Below are 16016 nucleotides of genomic sequence, written 5' to 3' on the forward strand. Positions count from 1 at the left end.
ACTGAATGGTCCCAGACACGTGAGTTTGTCTCAATGTGGTCTCTTCCCTGCCGCAGAATTTCTAATGTTTTCTCTGGCTGGCCTCCAGTTTTTTTTTTTTTTGTTGCCGCCTCCTCCTTGTAATTTTTCACAACCACCAGCCCCGCCTCCATCCACCACTACCACCACCACCTCCACCACCCATTCATCCTCCTCCCCCTTTCCCTCGCCCTCCTATGTTTTCCACCCACGGGGAAAAGGTGCTCTTTTACCCATCACTGCACAGTCCGTGGGCCGGACTCGTAATTTTACCAGCCCCAGCAAAGGAAAAAAAAAAAAAAGATCTCATCCCAGGCTCATATAATAGCTGTTGAGTATGTAATCCACAGACCCTAAGCTATAGCACATTCCGTGATCTTGACAGGAAGGTGTAGTGTCACCGTTTAATTTTCCAATGTGCCTTGTTCTCATTTAAATGCACTGCAAAAGTAAAACAAAGTAATACATGACTATATGGGATTTGTTTTTTTCTTCACATCAGAAGCTCTCTGTACCGTAAATATTTCAAGGATTGTGCATTATCACTTTTTAAGTCCCGAGGCTTTTCCCCCACTTTTGCTTGGTCACTGTTTTACCTGAATGAGATTTTGTTGATTATACGTATCTACACAAGAGGACTGTCCCTTTCCCGTTGTTTTTGATCACCAGGACGTCCGGCACGCGGTGCGAGTGCAGAACCGCGTTTCTTAAGGTCGAGGGGCCGAAGATCGCGATTTTTTTCCAGCCAAGTCAGGATGAGCACACGGGGCGACACGAGTGGCCAGTCTACCGCTTCTCAACCGGATCAACCTGCAACGACGCAGCCTCAGAAGAGAGGTCGGGGCAGACCGCGGAAACAACAACAAGTCAGTCCATTTCTTATTTTTTTTTAAGAATGACAAATAAAAACAAATCGAGGCATTTCATTATTTCAAATACATAGTCTAAGACATTTCTGTTTAAACGTTTACTTTTCACTTAAACATGCAGTTCGCCCCCCGCTTTTCTTAAACCTGATGTTTTAAGTCGCTGCACATCTCAAGCTGCTCGCACAACTGTGCGGTGTGCTTTGAGGCAAACTGCGCTTTTTAGTGTTTCTGTGAAGGATGGAACCCGACAGGCTCGGAACTGCGGCACTCGTTGTTAACACTTCCGATCGGGGCATGCCGGGCTTTACTTCTCAGATGGTTTTTCTTTTTCCCTCCGAAGCAGGTTCGACTGTGTGTGTGTGCCAATATTTACCAAGCGGCTAGTTTATAGACTGCACAACACAAAAAACAACATGCGGCTGGTTGCAGGGGCAAAACGTGCGCGCTGCGTGCCCATCCAGCCGGGATCCCCGCTCACCCCAGGCGGCCAGTTATCTTCTTTTATAAGAGTGCAGCTTATACGAATAATCGGCATTTGTTTTTTTCCTTAAATGTATTGGAGAAAAGTTGATCGCGGATCTCTGCATGTTGCATGAGCGAACTTTTTCGAACTTTCCCTCCCCTCTCCATTCTTTGGGAAGCATTAGGAAACTTCCACGATTTGACTTCATATCGCCCGCTTTCGCTTTCCATTTGTTACAGTTCAGTGTGAGACGATAAACTGCAACTATGACTTTAATAAATCTATCTATCTATCTATCTATCTATCTATCTATCTATCTATCTATCTATCTATCTATCTATCTATCTATCTATCTAAAACACTGACATAAAGTACACGATATGCCGAGTTATGTTAAACAATGTGTGCAGTACTTAATTCATAACTTGATATCTAACATTTCTGAAAGTTCGAACGCAATCCCACTACATTTCTACAGACTAGTTTAGATCAGTCAGCTTTACAAGCAAGATTCCACGTTTTTATGAATGAGGTTTGTGGAGCAAATAATGAAATTAGCGGTGTGGTTTCAGTGGCGGGGTAGTGGTTAATGTAGTTCCTCAGAAGTATACAGCCAGATTATAGATAACTTGTTTATTTTTCGTGGTGAAAAGTAATGTTTATGTATTTGCATTCAATAACAGTATAATGATCAGCTAGCTATTCGATGTGCTAGTTTATGATTACACAAGGATAATGTACACGTGTATAGAGTGTTCAAATACACATCCCAATACCAGGACATCTCTCTCTTGTGGTGGTGACTAGAAAAAGCATAAAGATTTCTTTGTAGAAATAGTTATATGGTTTTATTTTTATGCATCACTACTGTATATGCACATGAAATGGAGTTTAATTCACATCCAAAACCATACATTTCATAATGTACGGTACTTTTAAACTTCATTAAGACCAATTTTTTTCATTATCTAATGTCATACATGGCCAGCTACAATTTTTAATGCAGTGTATTTTCAAGAGACGGGTGTTAACAGCATATCTGAAAGATTGCTATTTTCATTTTGAAGTTTTGCATAGCATTACATTTACTATAATTATCTTAGCATATGAAGTTAACTTTACGTCTAAGCAGTTTTCTCTGATTAAAATTTAACCAGCAAATTGCTAGAGGCATAAAAGTCAGAATTAAAGGAAATTAAAAAAAAAATTCTAATGGTTTTAAGAGGGATTTAACTTGTTTAATCAGCTCCACCACATCCTGTATTTTGAAGGAAATGCTCAAAGTTTAGAAGTCCCTGAGTTTTAAAATAAGGATGAATCATTTTGCAAACATTTTGAGTCCTAAATCTAAATGATTAATTTCCTTTTGCAAATGACTACATTATTTATTACCAATTACAGAAAAATACACACAAACGTACATATACATTGACTAAATTAATATATCTGCTTCAGTGAAAGTCTTTTTTTTAATACACGCATATTCATATATTCATAGCACACAAGTAGGCATACATTTAAGCCTTTTTGAGGTGCAAGACAAATTATACAGTAAAAGAAAGTTGGCATTGTGTTTGAAGACTCTTTTTAAATCATTCACTTGCTATGTAGTTATCATTCTAGTCTTTAGTTTAATAAATTAAGATGTAAAGATTTGTAGGCTTATTAAAGTTATTAGCAATTTCAGTCCATAATTTTCATTGTGTAATGTTCTGCACATTATTTCAGTATTTCACAGCAGACTCCTCCATAGAGCTGGAAATGCATTGAGAAAGTTGTGTGTGCAGATGTCTCACTGTTGTTGTGTCCTTTATTTGTTTATTTATACAGGAAATCAGTGGAGAGCCAGCCCCTAAAAGACCAAGAGGAAGACCTAAAGGGAGTAAAAACAAAGGACCCTCCAAGGCAGCTCAAAAGGTGAGGTGCACTCTGTTTCCTATGTGCTTCTTGTCAGTGCTCTCCTAGAGACCTCATGCACAGAACACTGGGTCTCCAGGTTTATTTAAATTTACCACAGAAGAAGTTGCATTTCCTGAGGTGCCTTTTGTGCTAAGGTCAACTGTGCCAAGAGATGCAAAGTTACATACACCTTAATTTACTTATCCATCCTGCTTATATTTTTGCCCATATATTGAAATGAATTAGTTGGTATTAAGAATGTTAAGTTGTGTTTTTGCTTTCTGCATTTAAAGACTTGTAATTTGAGTGATTACTCTTTTAATTGTGATAACCATGAACATTTTGTGATAAAGCTTATGCTGTCTCTTTCTTAGCTACTTTTCTTTACTCAAACATACATTGTATCTGCAAGCATTTTATTAACAGCATACAGTATAGCTGATGATCATATATACCAGTAGTTAATGCAGCTGAAGTTATTAATATCAAAAATATTATCAAAATATGTCTAGTCATGCATATTTATTTTGTTGAGTGCCTTTAAAGGCATTTCAGTACCTAAACATACTGCCATTCTAAACATTTATTATGGAGATATGGAAAGACTAATTTTGAAGAATTTGTTGAATACCATTCATGTGTTGTGGTTGTCACAATAAGCTAACAAATCTATTTCAGAACAATTTTCAAAATGATGCTCACTGATGCTCAGCATAACTGAAAAAATTACACAGTGAACGTTTACCTTGAATAATACCTTTCATACTGAGTTTCACAGATAGATGTTCTTAAACAAAGACAGAATCTGAGGAATAAACTGAGCTATGTTCATTGGATATCATTTTATCATCTGCTAACAGTGTTTAATGGAATGTGTAAAATGTACCTTTTACAAAACAGTTAAAACAGTATAGAGGAAATTCAAATTAGTAGTATATGCTAGCTAATATTTATTTTACTAGTATTCAGTATATATATATATATATATATATATATATATATATATATACACAGTTACACAGCCAATTATTATTAAGGGAAGTCACATTTCTGTTTAAGCAACAAGTTGCAGAAATCATGAACTTATTGTGAATGGGACTGGAGTTTTTCCAATGGTACACACTAGGACATACTGTATATAGTAGAACAGTTTAGTACTAGGTTGTTTCTGTGGACAGAGGACAGTTCTCTGCTGAGCCCGGCATATGTGAAGGGTCTTAAGGTGGGAAAGTTCATTTTTGCACCAGTGGTGCCCTAAAAAATGCATCAGTATGGTAAGAGGCAGGCAAGTGTATCACAAAGTGACAGATGTCTGGAAAAATGCATTGTGAAAAACATTATACAAACTTTATTTATATATATATGAAAGGTGCATAGGTCTAGTAGTGTCAATGTTTTGTATTGAATTTAACAGTTATGCTGTTGTTGCAGCGTTTATACGAATAAGGGAGTGAAGTATACATTTTCAGACACATATTGTAATAGTGATTTCGCTCTCCTGTGAATTCAGTTAAGTAACATTTTATAAAGTTGTTTCCTTTTAGAGGTTGCCTAACCTCTCAGTAAATGTCCTTCTGGTCTCAAGACAAAGGCACATTTTCCAGAATGTCCCACATAACATCCAAGCTTAACTGCTGAATATAAACTCTTAGTTGAGGACATGTAGATTTTCACGTCAGTCTCTCCTTCTCTGTGCACTTTATATTTTTCCTATTTTTTATACCTGTGTCACGTGTTCATTTTAGTTAGAAAATCATATACTCCCAAGCAGATTAGGAACTGATTACCCCTAAAAGTAAACTGATTGTAATTTACCAACTAGTTAAATGAATAAAAAAATCACACCTAGGCCTGTGTCTGTTTATGACAATACATGCAAACACAAACACATCAATGTTCAGAGTTACAGTTTTATGTGACTAATGACTAACATGACTAATGACAAACATCTTTCACTTAATTTTTATTTTTGAACTTTTACATCAAATAAAACAATAGATATAAATAGATCAAAATAGTAATGAAGTTATTTTGAAAGTGACTAAAATCATGCAAGCAAAGTTGGTTTCCACCTTGTGTCTAGTGCTGTCAAGATAGGCTGTGGCCTCCACTACTCTGCCCTAGTTAAGCAGGTTTAAAAAAAGGATAGATGGATGGACAGATGATAAAGTTGTTTTGTGTGTATTGAAAAAATAGAATTTTTGTTTTGAGGCAAAATATCAACTGCTTAATTAATTTTGCCCAATTCATTTAATTTGTTAATCTGATTATTTTAAAAAATGTGATAATGGTTAGCTATGAATTAAATCCAGTGCTGTGGAAATTCTGCTCTTCAAATATAATTCTCCTGTGTTTATCTTAATATTACTTTGATACATTTTTGTTTGATAAGTCAAGTTTCAGGATCACACCTCCTTCTTTGAAACAGAGAAAAACAGACATTGTTCCAGGAAGATTGCTGTCTGTGATTGAGAAATGTTGAAAATGTCAATGCTGCCTTCATTATCTTGGAAAAGACTATGCTATTAATGCTAACATTTGTGCTCTACGGCAGTTCAGTAAGAAATGTTCTCACTCCTAATTCCTTGTAATCACCTCCCACCTACAATCGAGTCCCTGAATGCAGTTAATCGTCTTGTTCTGGGAAAGGTGTGTGCAGCCAAGGCGATCAGGTCACGTATTAGAGTGTGAGCGTGTGTGAGGAGCTTATTTAGCATTCCTGTAGTTTTTGAGTTTAAAGACTTATACCAGCATGCCCCAGGGCCCTGGGCAAGTTTGGATAAGATAATTGATTTGCTTTTTTAACATTACGAATCCAAAAATGATAAAAAAAAAAAATTATTATTTAAAGAAATTGTGTGAAACGTGTTTGTGAAAGAGTGTTTATACCTTTTGCTGTGGTAATATTAATTTTTGCAGGCTTAGGAATTTACATGCCAATATTGATATAATGTATATGTCATTTCGATAAATAGATATTTAAATATTCTGCTGTTCAGACTGTTCAGTTTTTAAACGTTCAAACTTTTTTTGACAAATATCTTTAAATAGGAACATAAGCATCAGTTTTAAACTAATGTTACCTTTTCTGTTCTTTAATATTTTTTAACATGGGGTAGCATTAAAAATGTGCATTTTTTTTAAATATTTACTAGTTGGGGTGGCAGCGTGGTATGGTGATATGCATTGTAGTCTCACAGTGTAAGGTATTAGGTTTTGAATTCCAGATTTGTCTGCAACCTACAGAATTTGCCTGCTCTACTTTCCTGGATTTATTTCTATGATTCCTCCAAAAGCAGGGTTAACTGGTGATTAATCTCCCTTGGTATTAGTAAATGTATGTGGATGTGTAAATGTTACACTGGTAGACTAGTACCCCATGGAGGATTGGGTAATTTTTTGGTACCCGATACTAGCCAGGATATACTTAGACTTCTTACAACACTGCGAGCCATTTAAACAGTTAAGTGTTCTTTTTATTTGCAGGAATTAATAAAATTGAAATAGTCAAATAAATGGATGAATGCTGTTTTGTGTTTAGGGATTTTGAATCTTTAATTTTATAATTAATTGGATTATTACAGGGGTGAAAATGTCATGTTTTTTCTCAGTCTTGAGTATGTCATAGTGATGCAATAGATAGAGTTGCCACTTGACTGCTGAACCCTTGTTTGATTCTCGGATAGGGTGTCTTTTGTTTTCAGATTTTACGTTTTCCCCCTTGTTTACAAGGTGATCTTATAGGGATTCTGGTTTTGTTCCCACAGTCCACAGACATGTTTTGAAGATGATGGACAAGTCTAAATCGCCTGTTTTGAGTGAATATGGACTAGACTCCACAGTGGGTTCTTGTCTTGTATATTTTGCTACAGGATTGTGCTCCAGTGCTGGGCATGATTGATATACCCTCATGAACAGACATAGGCTAATGTGCGTTCAGGAAATGGATGGATGCATTTTCCATTCTTACCTCTAGCTTTAGTCATTAGCAAGCATTGGAATGTGTGTCTGGTGTCATGTGATAGAATCAGACAAAATAAACAATTTAAAAAAGTGATTTTGTTTATAGTAGATGGCCATCCTGTAGGAGGGGGTTTGCCATTAATCTTGGGCTCCTTGAAACAAACCTTAAACTAAACTTCTTCTGTTGTTGTTATAATATTTTCTTTGTGGATTTCATAAAAAAATGAGCAGGAACAAGCACACAGGTAAGCAGAGCTTACACAATGTGATTGGCTTACCTGCGAATATGTCTTATTATATGTTGTCTAAATTGGAACATAATTATCAATGGGATGATTGTGGCTCCCATTATATTCCGGTGTTTTTGAAAAAAAAAATGAAAACTGCTGCTATAGGAGTGGCTGTAGTTATGCAATTTTTTTCCTCACTTTTTAATACTTGCACCCCCTTGAAGAGACAGCACCCTGCCCCAAATTGTAATACTTTCCCAGAGCTATTCAGTAAAATAATTCCTCAGTTTAGTAATGGGGCTGCAGACTATTTGTGAAATAGTAAATGTGCAGATTAAAAAAAACTTTCACCCACTCATTTCAGACTAAAGGTTTTGTTTGAGTTAATGGTAAATATTTCCATAGTGTTCTGGTCTTGACCTGTCAGTTTGTAGACAGAGGAATCTATAAATTGAATCAAGTGACATAGGTAACCAGGGCATAAGACAGAAATATATGGTGAAATAGGAAGAACTCATCATTAGGAAGTCCATTTCCTTCAGCAGCTTAAGGGCCAAACCAAAAACCAAAAGTATTAAGTAACTGAAATATTTAGACCCTCAGTCTCTGATATACACACATATATGTTCTACAGGGCACACATTTAACTCTGACACTGTGCAAGTAAAATACAGGGCTAATACTAAGAGTGCCAGAGAGTAGGCTGAATCATGGGTTTCAAATTAAAAGGCCATTAACAGACACTTGGACTGGAACCCAGCATATGCAGAATGTATATTAGACCTAGGAAAGATAGTGCTTAATTTTTTCAATTAATGTTGTCTGTTTGACGTGTTAAAAAATATTGTCGTATCTAGGGCCAGCAACAAGGCAATAACGTCAGGCAGTCCCTTGTTCAGGGCAGCATTTTCATGTAATTTTTTTTTTTTTTAAATTGTGAAACAATAATGCAAAAAAGTTAAGTGTGAACCTAATGAATTACATACAGATCCAGTACAATATTTATATACTACCTTTAAAATTTTTGAGAAATTAAACTTTTTAAAAAGCTTCCACTTACATGTTTCACAACACCTTGCCATATGTCAGTACCTCGTACTGGTTTTCATTGCCTTGATTAATACATACCAACATAGGTGCAGTGGAGTTTGAGGAAAGGGGATTTATGGAAGTCCCGCAGCAATATTAAGGAAAAGTAGAAAAGGTAAAAATTACGCTCTCTCTTTTTTCCATGTCATGTTCCTATAAGAAGATCAAATCAATGACATATCACAAACGTGCAAAATGCATTTTCTTTGAGTGGCACTAAAACCAAAACAAGTCTCTAGTACCTCTGTATTTAATTTGCCGAGTCATCCAGGTAGCTTACTGCCCTAATACAATGACAAAATTCTACAAAACAGAAGTGTAATGATTATCCCTATCCATTATTACATTTTGCAGTATCTTTGCTAATTTATGAAAAGATTACAACATAAGCACTCCAGTAATGCACATTGTCAGTTTTTAAAAAAGATAACTGTTATGGAGAACTTTTTTAGTGTTTCAGAAGCAAAGGTATAGGTAGAGCAGCGTTTTCCAATCATTTTTCTGTGGTGGCACAGTTTTTGTAACCCAAAATATCCCAAGGCACACCACGAATCTACCATCCCCCAAAACATTAAATCTGTACACTGGCTAAACTGTCTGAAGGGGCAGGACTATTAGAGACCCTGGAAAAAAAAAAAAAAACATACTGGAAGTTGGCTTTTGCAGACACAGCACTCATTGAGCACTTTGGATGTATTTTCCCAACTGCATCATCCCCCTGCCTACTCATACACGCGGGCCTATATGGCACACCCGGCTAGCTCTCATTCCACACCAGTTGAAAAACACCTGTTTAAAGTTTAATTATAAAGTTGTTGATGGTGATGAACAATTGGGGATGGCATTTGTGGAGCTTTAACAGAAGTTATAATATATTTCCATTGAAGAGATGCTTATTTCAGTTACAGCAAGTCCGTTTTTATTAGAGTATTTAAGTAAACAAATAGAAAAATTACCGTAATACTTTAATAAAAATGTAAGAAATGTATTGAAATGGAGGCTATTCACAATATACAATATCCAGTACATTTATTGAATTTTTTTGTTGCTTTCAGATTTGTTTAGAAAGCTGGAAAGCAGTATCTTAATGTTCCTTAAATGGAAAGCAAGCAAGACCTTACGTTTTTGTCTGATTACTGTACGTAGTGTAACAAAGGCGCTATTTGAGTGCCTTACATGGCACAAAGAGACAGGGAGGCACGCGTAAAAATAAAACAGAGATTTATTTTTCTTCACCTGTGGGGCATGTTTTCCCCATGACCCCCACAGGCACAACACAGTCCCCAGTACACCAAAACACCAACACACACAGTCCTCTCTTGTACCCCCACTCCTCTGGTCAAGCTTCATCCTCCTCCTCCCGACTCTGGCCACTGAGTGGTGGTTGCTGGGCCCTTTTATAGTCCACCCGGAAGTGCTGCAGGTGGTTGATTGCCGAGTTCCAGCTGCACTTCCGGGTGTAGCGAATACGCTGCCCATAAGGGCTCAGAAGTCCCAGCTACAGCACCCCCTTGTGGCGCCTGAAGGACCCAACAGGGCTGCACTCAACTCCAATTCTCATGGAGCCCTGCGAGAAATCGAGGCAGCACTCCAACCCAGTGGGGCAGCCATCTAGCATCCAGGGGGAGGTATTGCACAGTCCATGGCTGTTCCCCCTTAACATATAATGAAGTGGCGTCCCGGCTGGGGATGGACCTCAGCCGTCTGCCACGGTAGACACAATAATTTGAAAAAAAAATGTGTTACTAAATATTTTAGTCAAGTTGTGGAAGGCTCTGGGCCTCACAAATGATGGTAATATAATGCATAATACATAAGCAAACATGAGCAGAATACAAGGATAATAATAAGTTGATTTACCTTATAAGACATTTCAAGATAATAATAAATCATAAAACAATTGAGACACAGAGTGTTGTCTGTAAATATCCTTCTATAAAATTAGAATTTGAAACAGTGAACAGAAGGTACAAAGTTGGCAGAGGACAGTAAGAATATGATTGGAGAGAATATCCAGTTATATCAGTACTGTAAATATGCACATTAATATTAAATATACCATTAATCTTAAAAGTAAGAGATAAAGTATTTAGTTTTGATGTGCAACTTTAATATTATGATTGATGAAAGCTCATGCAGACCAAGGGAGAAAGTCCTAAAATGCATGTGGCACAACATTGAATGAATAATCACACCAAGTTGCATAGCAAGGCTTTATTATAGCAAGAAGAACAGCAACAGAAAATATAAAGTGATATTTTGACACATCAGTTCATTAAGTTAAAATGACATTCACAGTTGTACCAAAATATCATATATATATGTAAATCCTTGCTGTTTCTAAGTGAAGGCTCACAGTTGATTACACTTATTGCATGGTACAGAAAAGAGATGAACACATCTTAGGTAAAAAAGGTGAGGTAAGGTAAAAATAAAGATGTTATACTATACTGTTTAATTTTAAGATTTTTATTTTTGTATTAAGTCTGTTTTTTAGGAAAAGCCCACAAAAGCATTCTCAAGTGTCATATTGACAAACATGATGTGTACATAGATACATAATACACCTTTTTTACATTTAAGTGTATGTAGCAAAATGTTAATACTTAAATTTTATGTATTGTATTAAATAATTATAATTTAATTTAAACATTGCACTGGATTAGATTATATTGCTTTAATTTGTTTTAAAGATAAGCCCACTTCTCTTACTACCTTTTTCACTCATAGTCATGGTGGAAGGAAACTTCAAGAAGAAGAAAATCCTTTAGTACATTCATCTTGATTTTCTTCCCTCTAATAATTTTTAAATTTAAGAAGTTTAAAAAGGTTAGTTAACGGAAAGCAGCGTGTACAGTGATAAACGTCCTTCTGCGCGCAACAAAAATGACAAAAAATCTAAGCTGATTAATTTACACTATAAACAAACAAAACAGATTGTAATTGAAATGGACAAGGTGCACTTTGAATGCCTATGTAATATATGGTAAATACTGTACATATTCATCAAATTTTTGAATGTGCTTATTCCTCTACAGGGCCAAGGGTATCATTTTGCATAGCAAAGATCAACTGTAGTTGGGATGAGTGTTCATTGCCAGGTACACTTACTGTACTCACAAATTGTAGTCATTTATAGCAGGTCAGTTTCAAAGAAGCTAACTAACTGAAGATGCACATCTTTGAAACGTTAGATCAAAGAATATTCAAAGAAACCCACATTACTGTAACAGAGATCACATTTTATCTCCACATGTTCACTGACTAGTGTGGAATGTGAAGCACTGCCTGCTGTTTAGATAAAGCCCTCATAATTGTCACTAATTTAGAAGTTCTTCAAGTTGATAAGCTGTTGTTTTTCATGTTAGTATCATTATGTTCAGTTGGTGTCTCTCATTGATGCTGTACAGTGGTAAAGCTAATCTGGCCTTCATTTCTCATTCTACATCACATTTTACAATGTCAACAGGGGGTAGCATGAAACCCTTGGAAGTAACGGTGCTCTGCAGTGTATTGACAAGAAGAGGTGCCCCTGCAGCAACCCTAGAAGCTTCCTTTTGATCTGGTTATTGTAGTGATGTATGGAAAGAACTGATTTTATCAAGAGGACTTTATGGGGAAGTCCATAATTCATAACTACAGTTCCAGTGATTACTGGAGAGTGAGTCTTCTAGGGAGGTTTAAATGGGTAATCCTTTGCCAGTGTACATTGGGTTTGGAGCTATAAGACTGATTGTCAGCATACCAAAGTAAAGAATGAGAAGAATGTAAGGGACAGATATTTAGGAAGAGCAACTTAAAGCAAACTGGATGCTCCTCTAATAGATTCCATATCTATCAAAGTAACCCAACATAGCTGTTAAATGTTTCTTTTATATACTGTACTGTAGTGGGAGCTTTCTGGTTTGTGGTAGTCTCTCTGTAATAGGTCTTTTTGAAATTCTTAAATAAACACGCTTTGCATTGAAAACAAAATACCAAGGTGATTGAATTAATTTTGGTATAGTGAGGTAAGGCAGCTTCATGCATAGTAGACCAGTTTAGTTAGTTGGTTATATTATATGCAATATTAGTGTATATATAACATATCTTATTTTACTGTTTTGTTGGATACTATATGGAGAAAAATCTGACTAGCAATGGATGTGGAGCAAAATATGCATTCTTATTCTTCTGAAAGATGTTTGTGGAAATGTGCCCTACATAAATATGGGAACTTTTACAAACTGCAAGCAAAGGTAGAAAACTTATGGATAACTTTGGGCGAAAGTGAGTGGACACAGGACAGTACAACCAAGAATAATTTTGTTCAGCCTTGCAAATCTGGACATTACAATTTTTGCAAAATTACACAAGTTTACTCAATTTTACATAGGGGCTATGAGGTACACCAAAGATTCCATGATACTGCCCTCACAGTAGGAATGATGTTACACTTGTAACAATTATACATGTAAATGATGAGGGCAGAAGGATAATTGTATTATCTCATTAGATCAGAAATTCAGCTTCGATTTAGCCTTAGATTCTGATGAATTCCAAATGATCTCTTTTATTTATAATAACTTCAACATGTTTTGGGGTTTTGCATTTTCTTGGAAATGTCCCTATGCCATTTCCCTGATTGGTACCATTCAAATATCATATCTTGGATATACTTTTTATGTTTACTATGACGATTTGTTAGAAAACTGTACTGAAAGATCCGAATCTTTGTCAAGCACTATAACTACACATTTGTAAACTCCATTCCATTAATAGCTGAGGTCTAAAGAAAATGAGCTGAACTAGAGCTTTTAATCTTAGAGGGAAAATTTAGACCTTTTGTAATATGGGGGTCATAAAATCATAGTCTATGATGATATCTTAAAACATTTTTCTCCATGCCTTTACGAAAGGATATGCTTTAGTAATCCTCAGCTATCAAATCTTGTATAATTTATAAACACCCAGAGGCCATAGCAACTGAAAATAGTGTTGGTATGAAGTTTTCTGATAAGTTATTTCAGTAATTCATATATATACAGTATATATAACCGTATTACATTATCTGTTAGATGCCATTTTCAAAGAGGACAACTGAACAGGTTTGGTACACTTACATTGGTAAAAATAAGTGATCCGCTTAAATCATTAACAATTAAAAAAGCAATTTTCTGGAAATATACTAGTGCACAATAGTACATTGACTAGCACTGTTGCTTCTCAGTTCCCAGCAAACATGGCTCAGATACTGTGCCTGGTTATTGTCTGTTTGGACTCTCAGAGTTCATCCTGTGTCTGCATTGGATGTGTACAGATGTGTAGTTTAGTATAACTACATTTGCAACCCAAAATTTAATTAAGCAGGTTTGAAAAATGTATAATATCAACTGTATGTGCAAAATTCCATTATAGCAAGGTAAATCAACACATTTTGGGCTACTTCAAAAAAAAGAGTATTTAGAAGTTAAAATACAAATGATTAAAGATCCAAACAACAGATATGAAATTGCTTTGATTCATCTGCTCAGCATTGCTTAAATTTTATTAATTGACTTCATGACAAAAAAAGATCAACTTTAATGGTGGCACCACACACATACATACATTTTTTTCTTTGTAACCTTCCTGCCTTTTCAAATGCAGGGTCATTTATGTTAAGATTCTAAGTGAGAACTTCACCAGCTTTTCTTTTATTTCAGTTTTGAAAGGTTTACAAAACTGTGCTTTTCAGTGTGAATTTTCCTGTACTGTTTTAAGCACAAGACAGGGTAAAGGTTTAAAGAATGAAATAACTAATTGATCCATCCATCCATCCATTATCCAACCCGCTGTATCCTAACTACAGGATCACGGGGGTCTGCTGGAGCCAATCCCAGCCAACACAGGGCACAAGGCAGGAAACAAACCCCGGGCAGGGCGCCAGTCCACCGCAGGGCAACTAATTGATCATTCAAATATAAATTATGTAATCTCACAGCTAATTTTGATTTTATATAATGTTTTTCAGAAGGCTTTTGTTTAGTGATGTTTAAATAGTATTTGTCGGAAAACCTATTTAGATGGGGCCAATTATTATATATAACTTGAAAAATTAATACAAGTTGAATACAATTAATGCAATTAATATTTCTGGAGATTCAAAATGTAAATACAGACAAACTGCTTTTAAGTTGGGCAAAGGCACAGAGTGGTGGTATTTTTAAAGAACAGTGTGTGGCCTGCAGTTTTTTAAAGGGTCTTTAAAAATATGCAAAACCATTCACACAGTCCAAGACAAATTGAAGTTCATGACAAGGCAGTAAGAGAGAGAGAAAGAAAAGCAGACATGCATAGGCTCTCATGGTTAATAGATTGGGTATATGCTTGCAGACCATTGCACCCTCAAATTAAAAATGTATTATCCACACCAAAGGCAAGCTAAAAATACTCTGACAGGGACTGGGGCTTTGTTTTGCTTTGGCATGTAAATAGCCTTAAATCAGAGTCGACATATATGTGACCTGGGTTTGTCTTTGTTGTTGTCTGCTACAAATTCCTCAGAGCTTGAAGCCCTGTTTTACTTTTGTGGGATTTTCTATGGACTCAGTAAACTATCCTAAGGGCAAACTGAAAACAAACTGTGCTTGTTAGGAAGTCAGTAATGTGAAACACTACCCAGCTTGCTGGACTTATTAAAAAACAAACACCGCCTTAGCAGCCAAACTGAAGACAAGCTAAGCAACTTTGACATACATGTCAAGAGAACATTATCTTGTCATGCTATCTTGACCTCTGCTTAGCTCTTACTTGTATGCTGTGATAAAAAGAACCCAAAAATAAATTTACTTTCCATTCTAATTGAATGTACACCGTGGTCCAGATCTAATTATGCAGATCCAGATCGTTTGGATGACTTTGATTTATGCAGAAACGATTCCAGTTCGGCACAAAGATGATTCTTCATGCCGTCAATTCGCAAACTTCTCGATGGTCTGGGATTTTTCGGGTGATTTTCTATGTAATAAACTTAATAAGTTATAGCGTAATTAAAATTGCATAATTAGATCTGGACCACCCTATATATTATTCAGGTTAAGTACTCTTCCATTTTCATGCTTTATGAAACTGCTACCACTTCATGTGAATGTTAAGCCTTCTGTATTATGTATGTAATTCCACTATCATGATGTTTACAGAGTAAATGTTTAGTTCAAGTTGTGTTGTGTTCACTAACAAGACAGAAGGGCAGTAACTGATTTTATAAGATATAAAAAGTCTGAGTTATTGTAAATCACCATAATTCTGTTAATATAGATGAGAACTTATCTCAGCCAGCTCCTCTCACACAAGGCATCCCACAAGGTTCTATTCTTACAAACATGATGTTATGTTGATGATAAGCAGTTCTACCTCAAAGTTTGTCCTGACATCACTTCATCTGTAAAAAAGCTATTGAAATGCTTTGAGGATATTATATATTGCATGGCACACAATTTCTTACAATTAAATGAAAATAAAACA

General features: G+C 35.8%; 1 protein-coding gene across 1 annotated transcript in view; it reads left to right on the forward strand.

Annotated features, from left to right (window-relative positions):
• Window positions 1-234: 234 nt before the first annotated feature.
• Window positions 235-16016, forward strand: part of hmga2 (high mobility group AT-hook 2) — a 168229-nt gene continuing 152447 nt past the window's right edge. The window contains exons 1-2 of the mRNA XM_039769741.1: window positions 235-884; window positions 3181-3267. Coding sequence (XP_039625675.1) covers window positions 774-884; window positions 3181-3267 — 198 coding nt within the window. The 5' untranslated portion in view covers window positions 235-773. The remainder of the gene's footprint in view (window positions 885-3180; window positions 3268-16016) is intronic.

This window comes from Polypterus senegalus, chromosome 11 (assembly GCF_016835505.1).
Source record: "Polypterus senegalus isolate Bchr_013 chromosome 11, ASM1683550v1, whole genome shotgun sequence".
NCBI lineage: Eukaryota > Metazoa > Chordata > Cladistia > Polypteriformes > Polypteridae > Polypterus > Polypterus senegalus.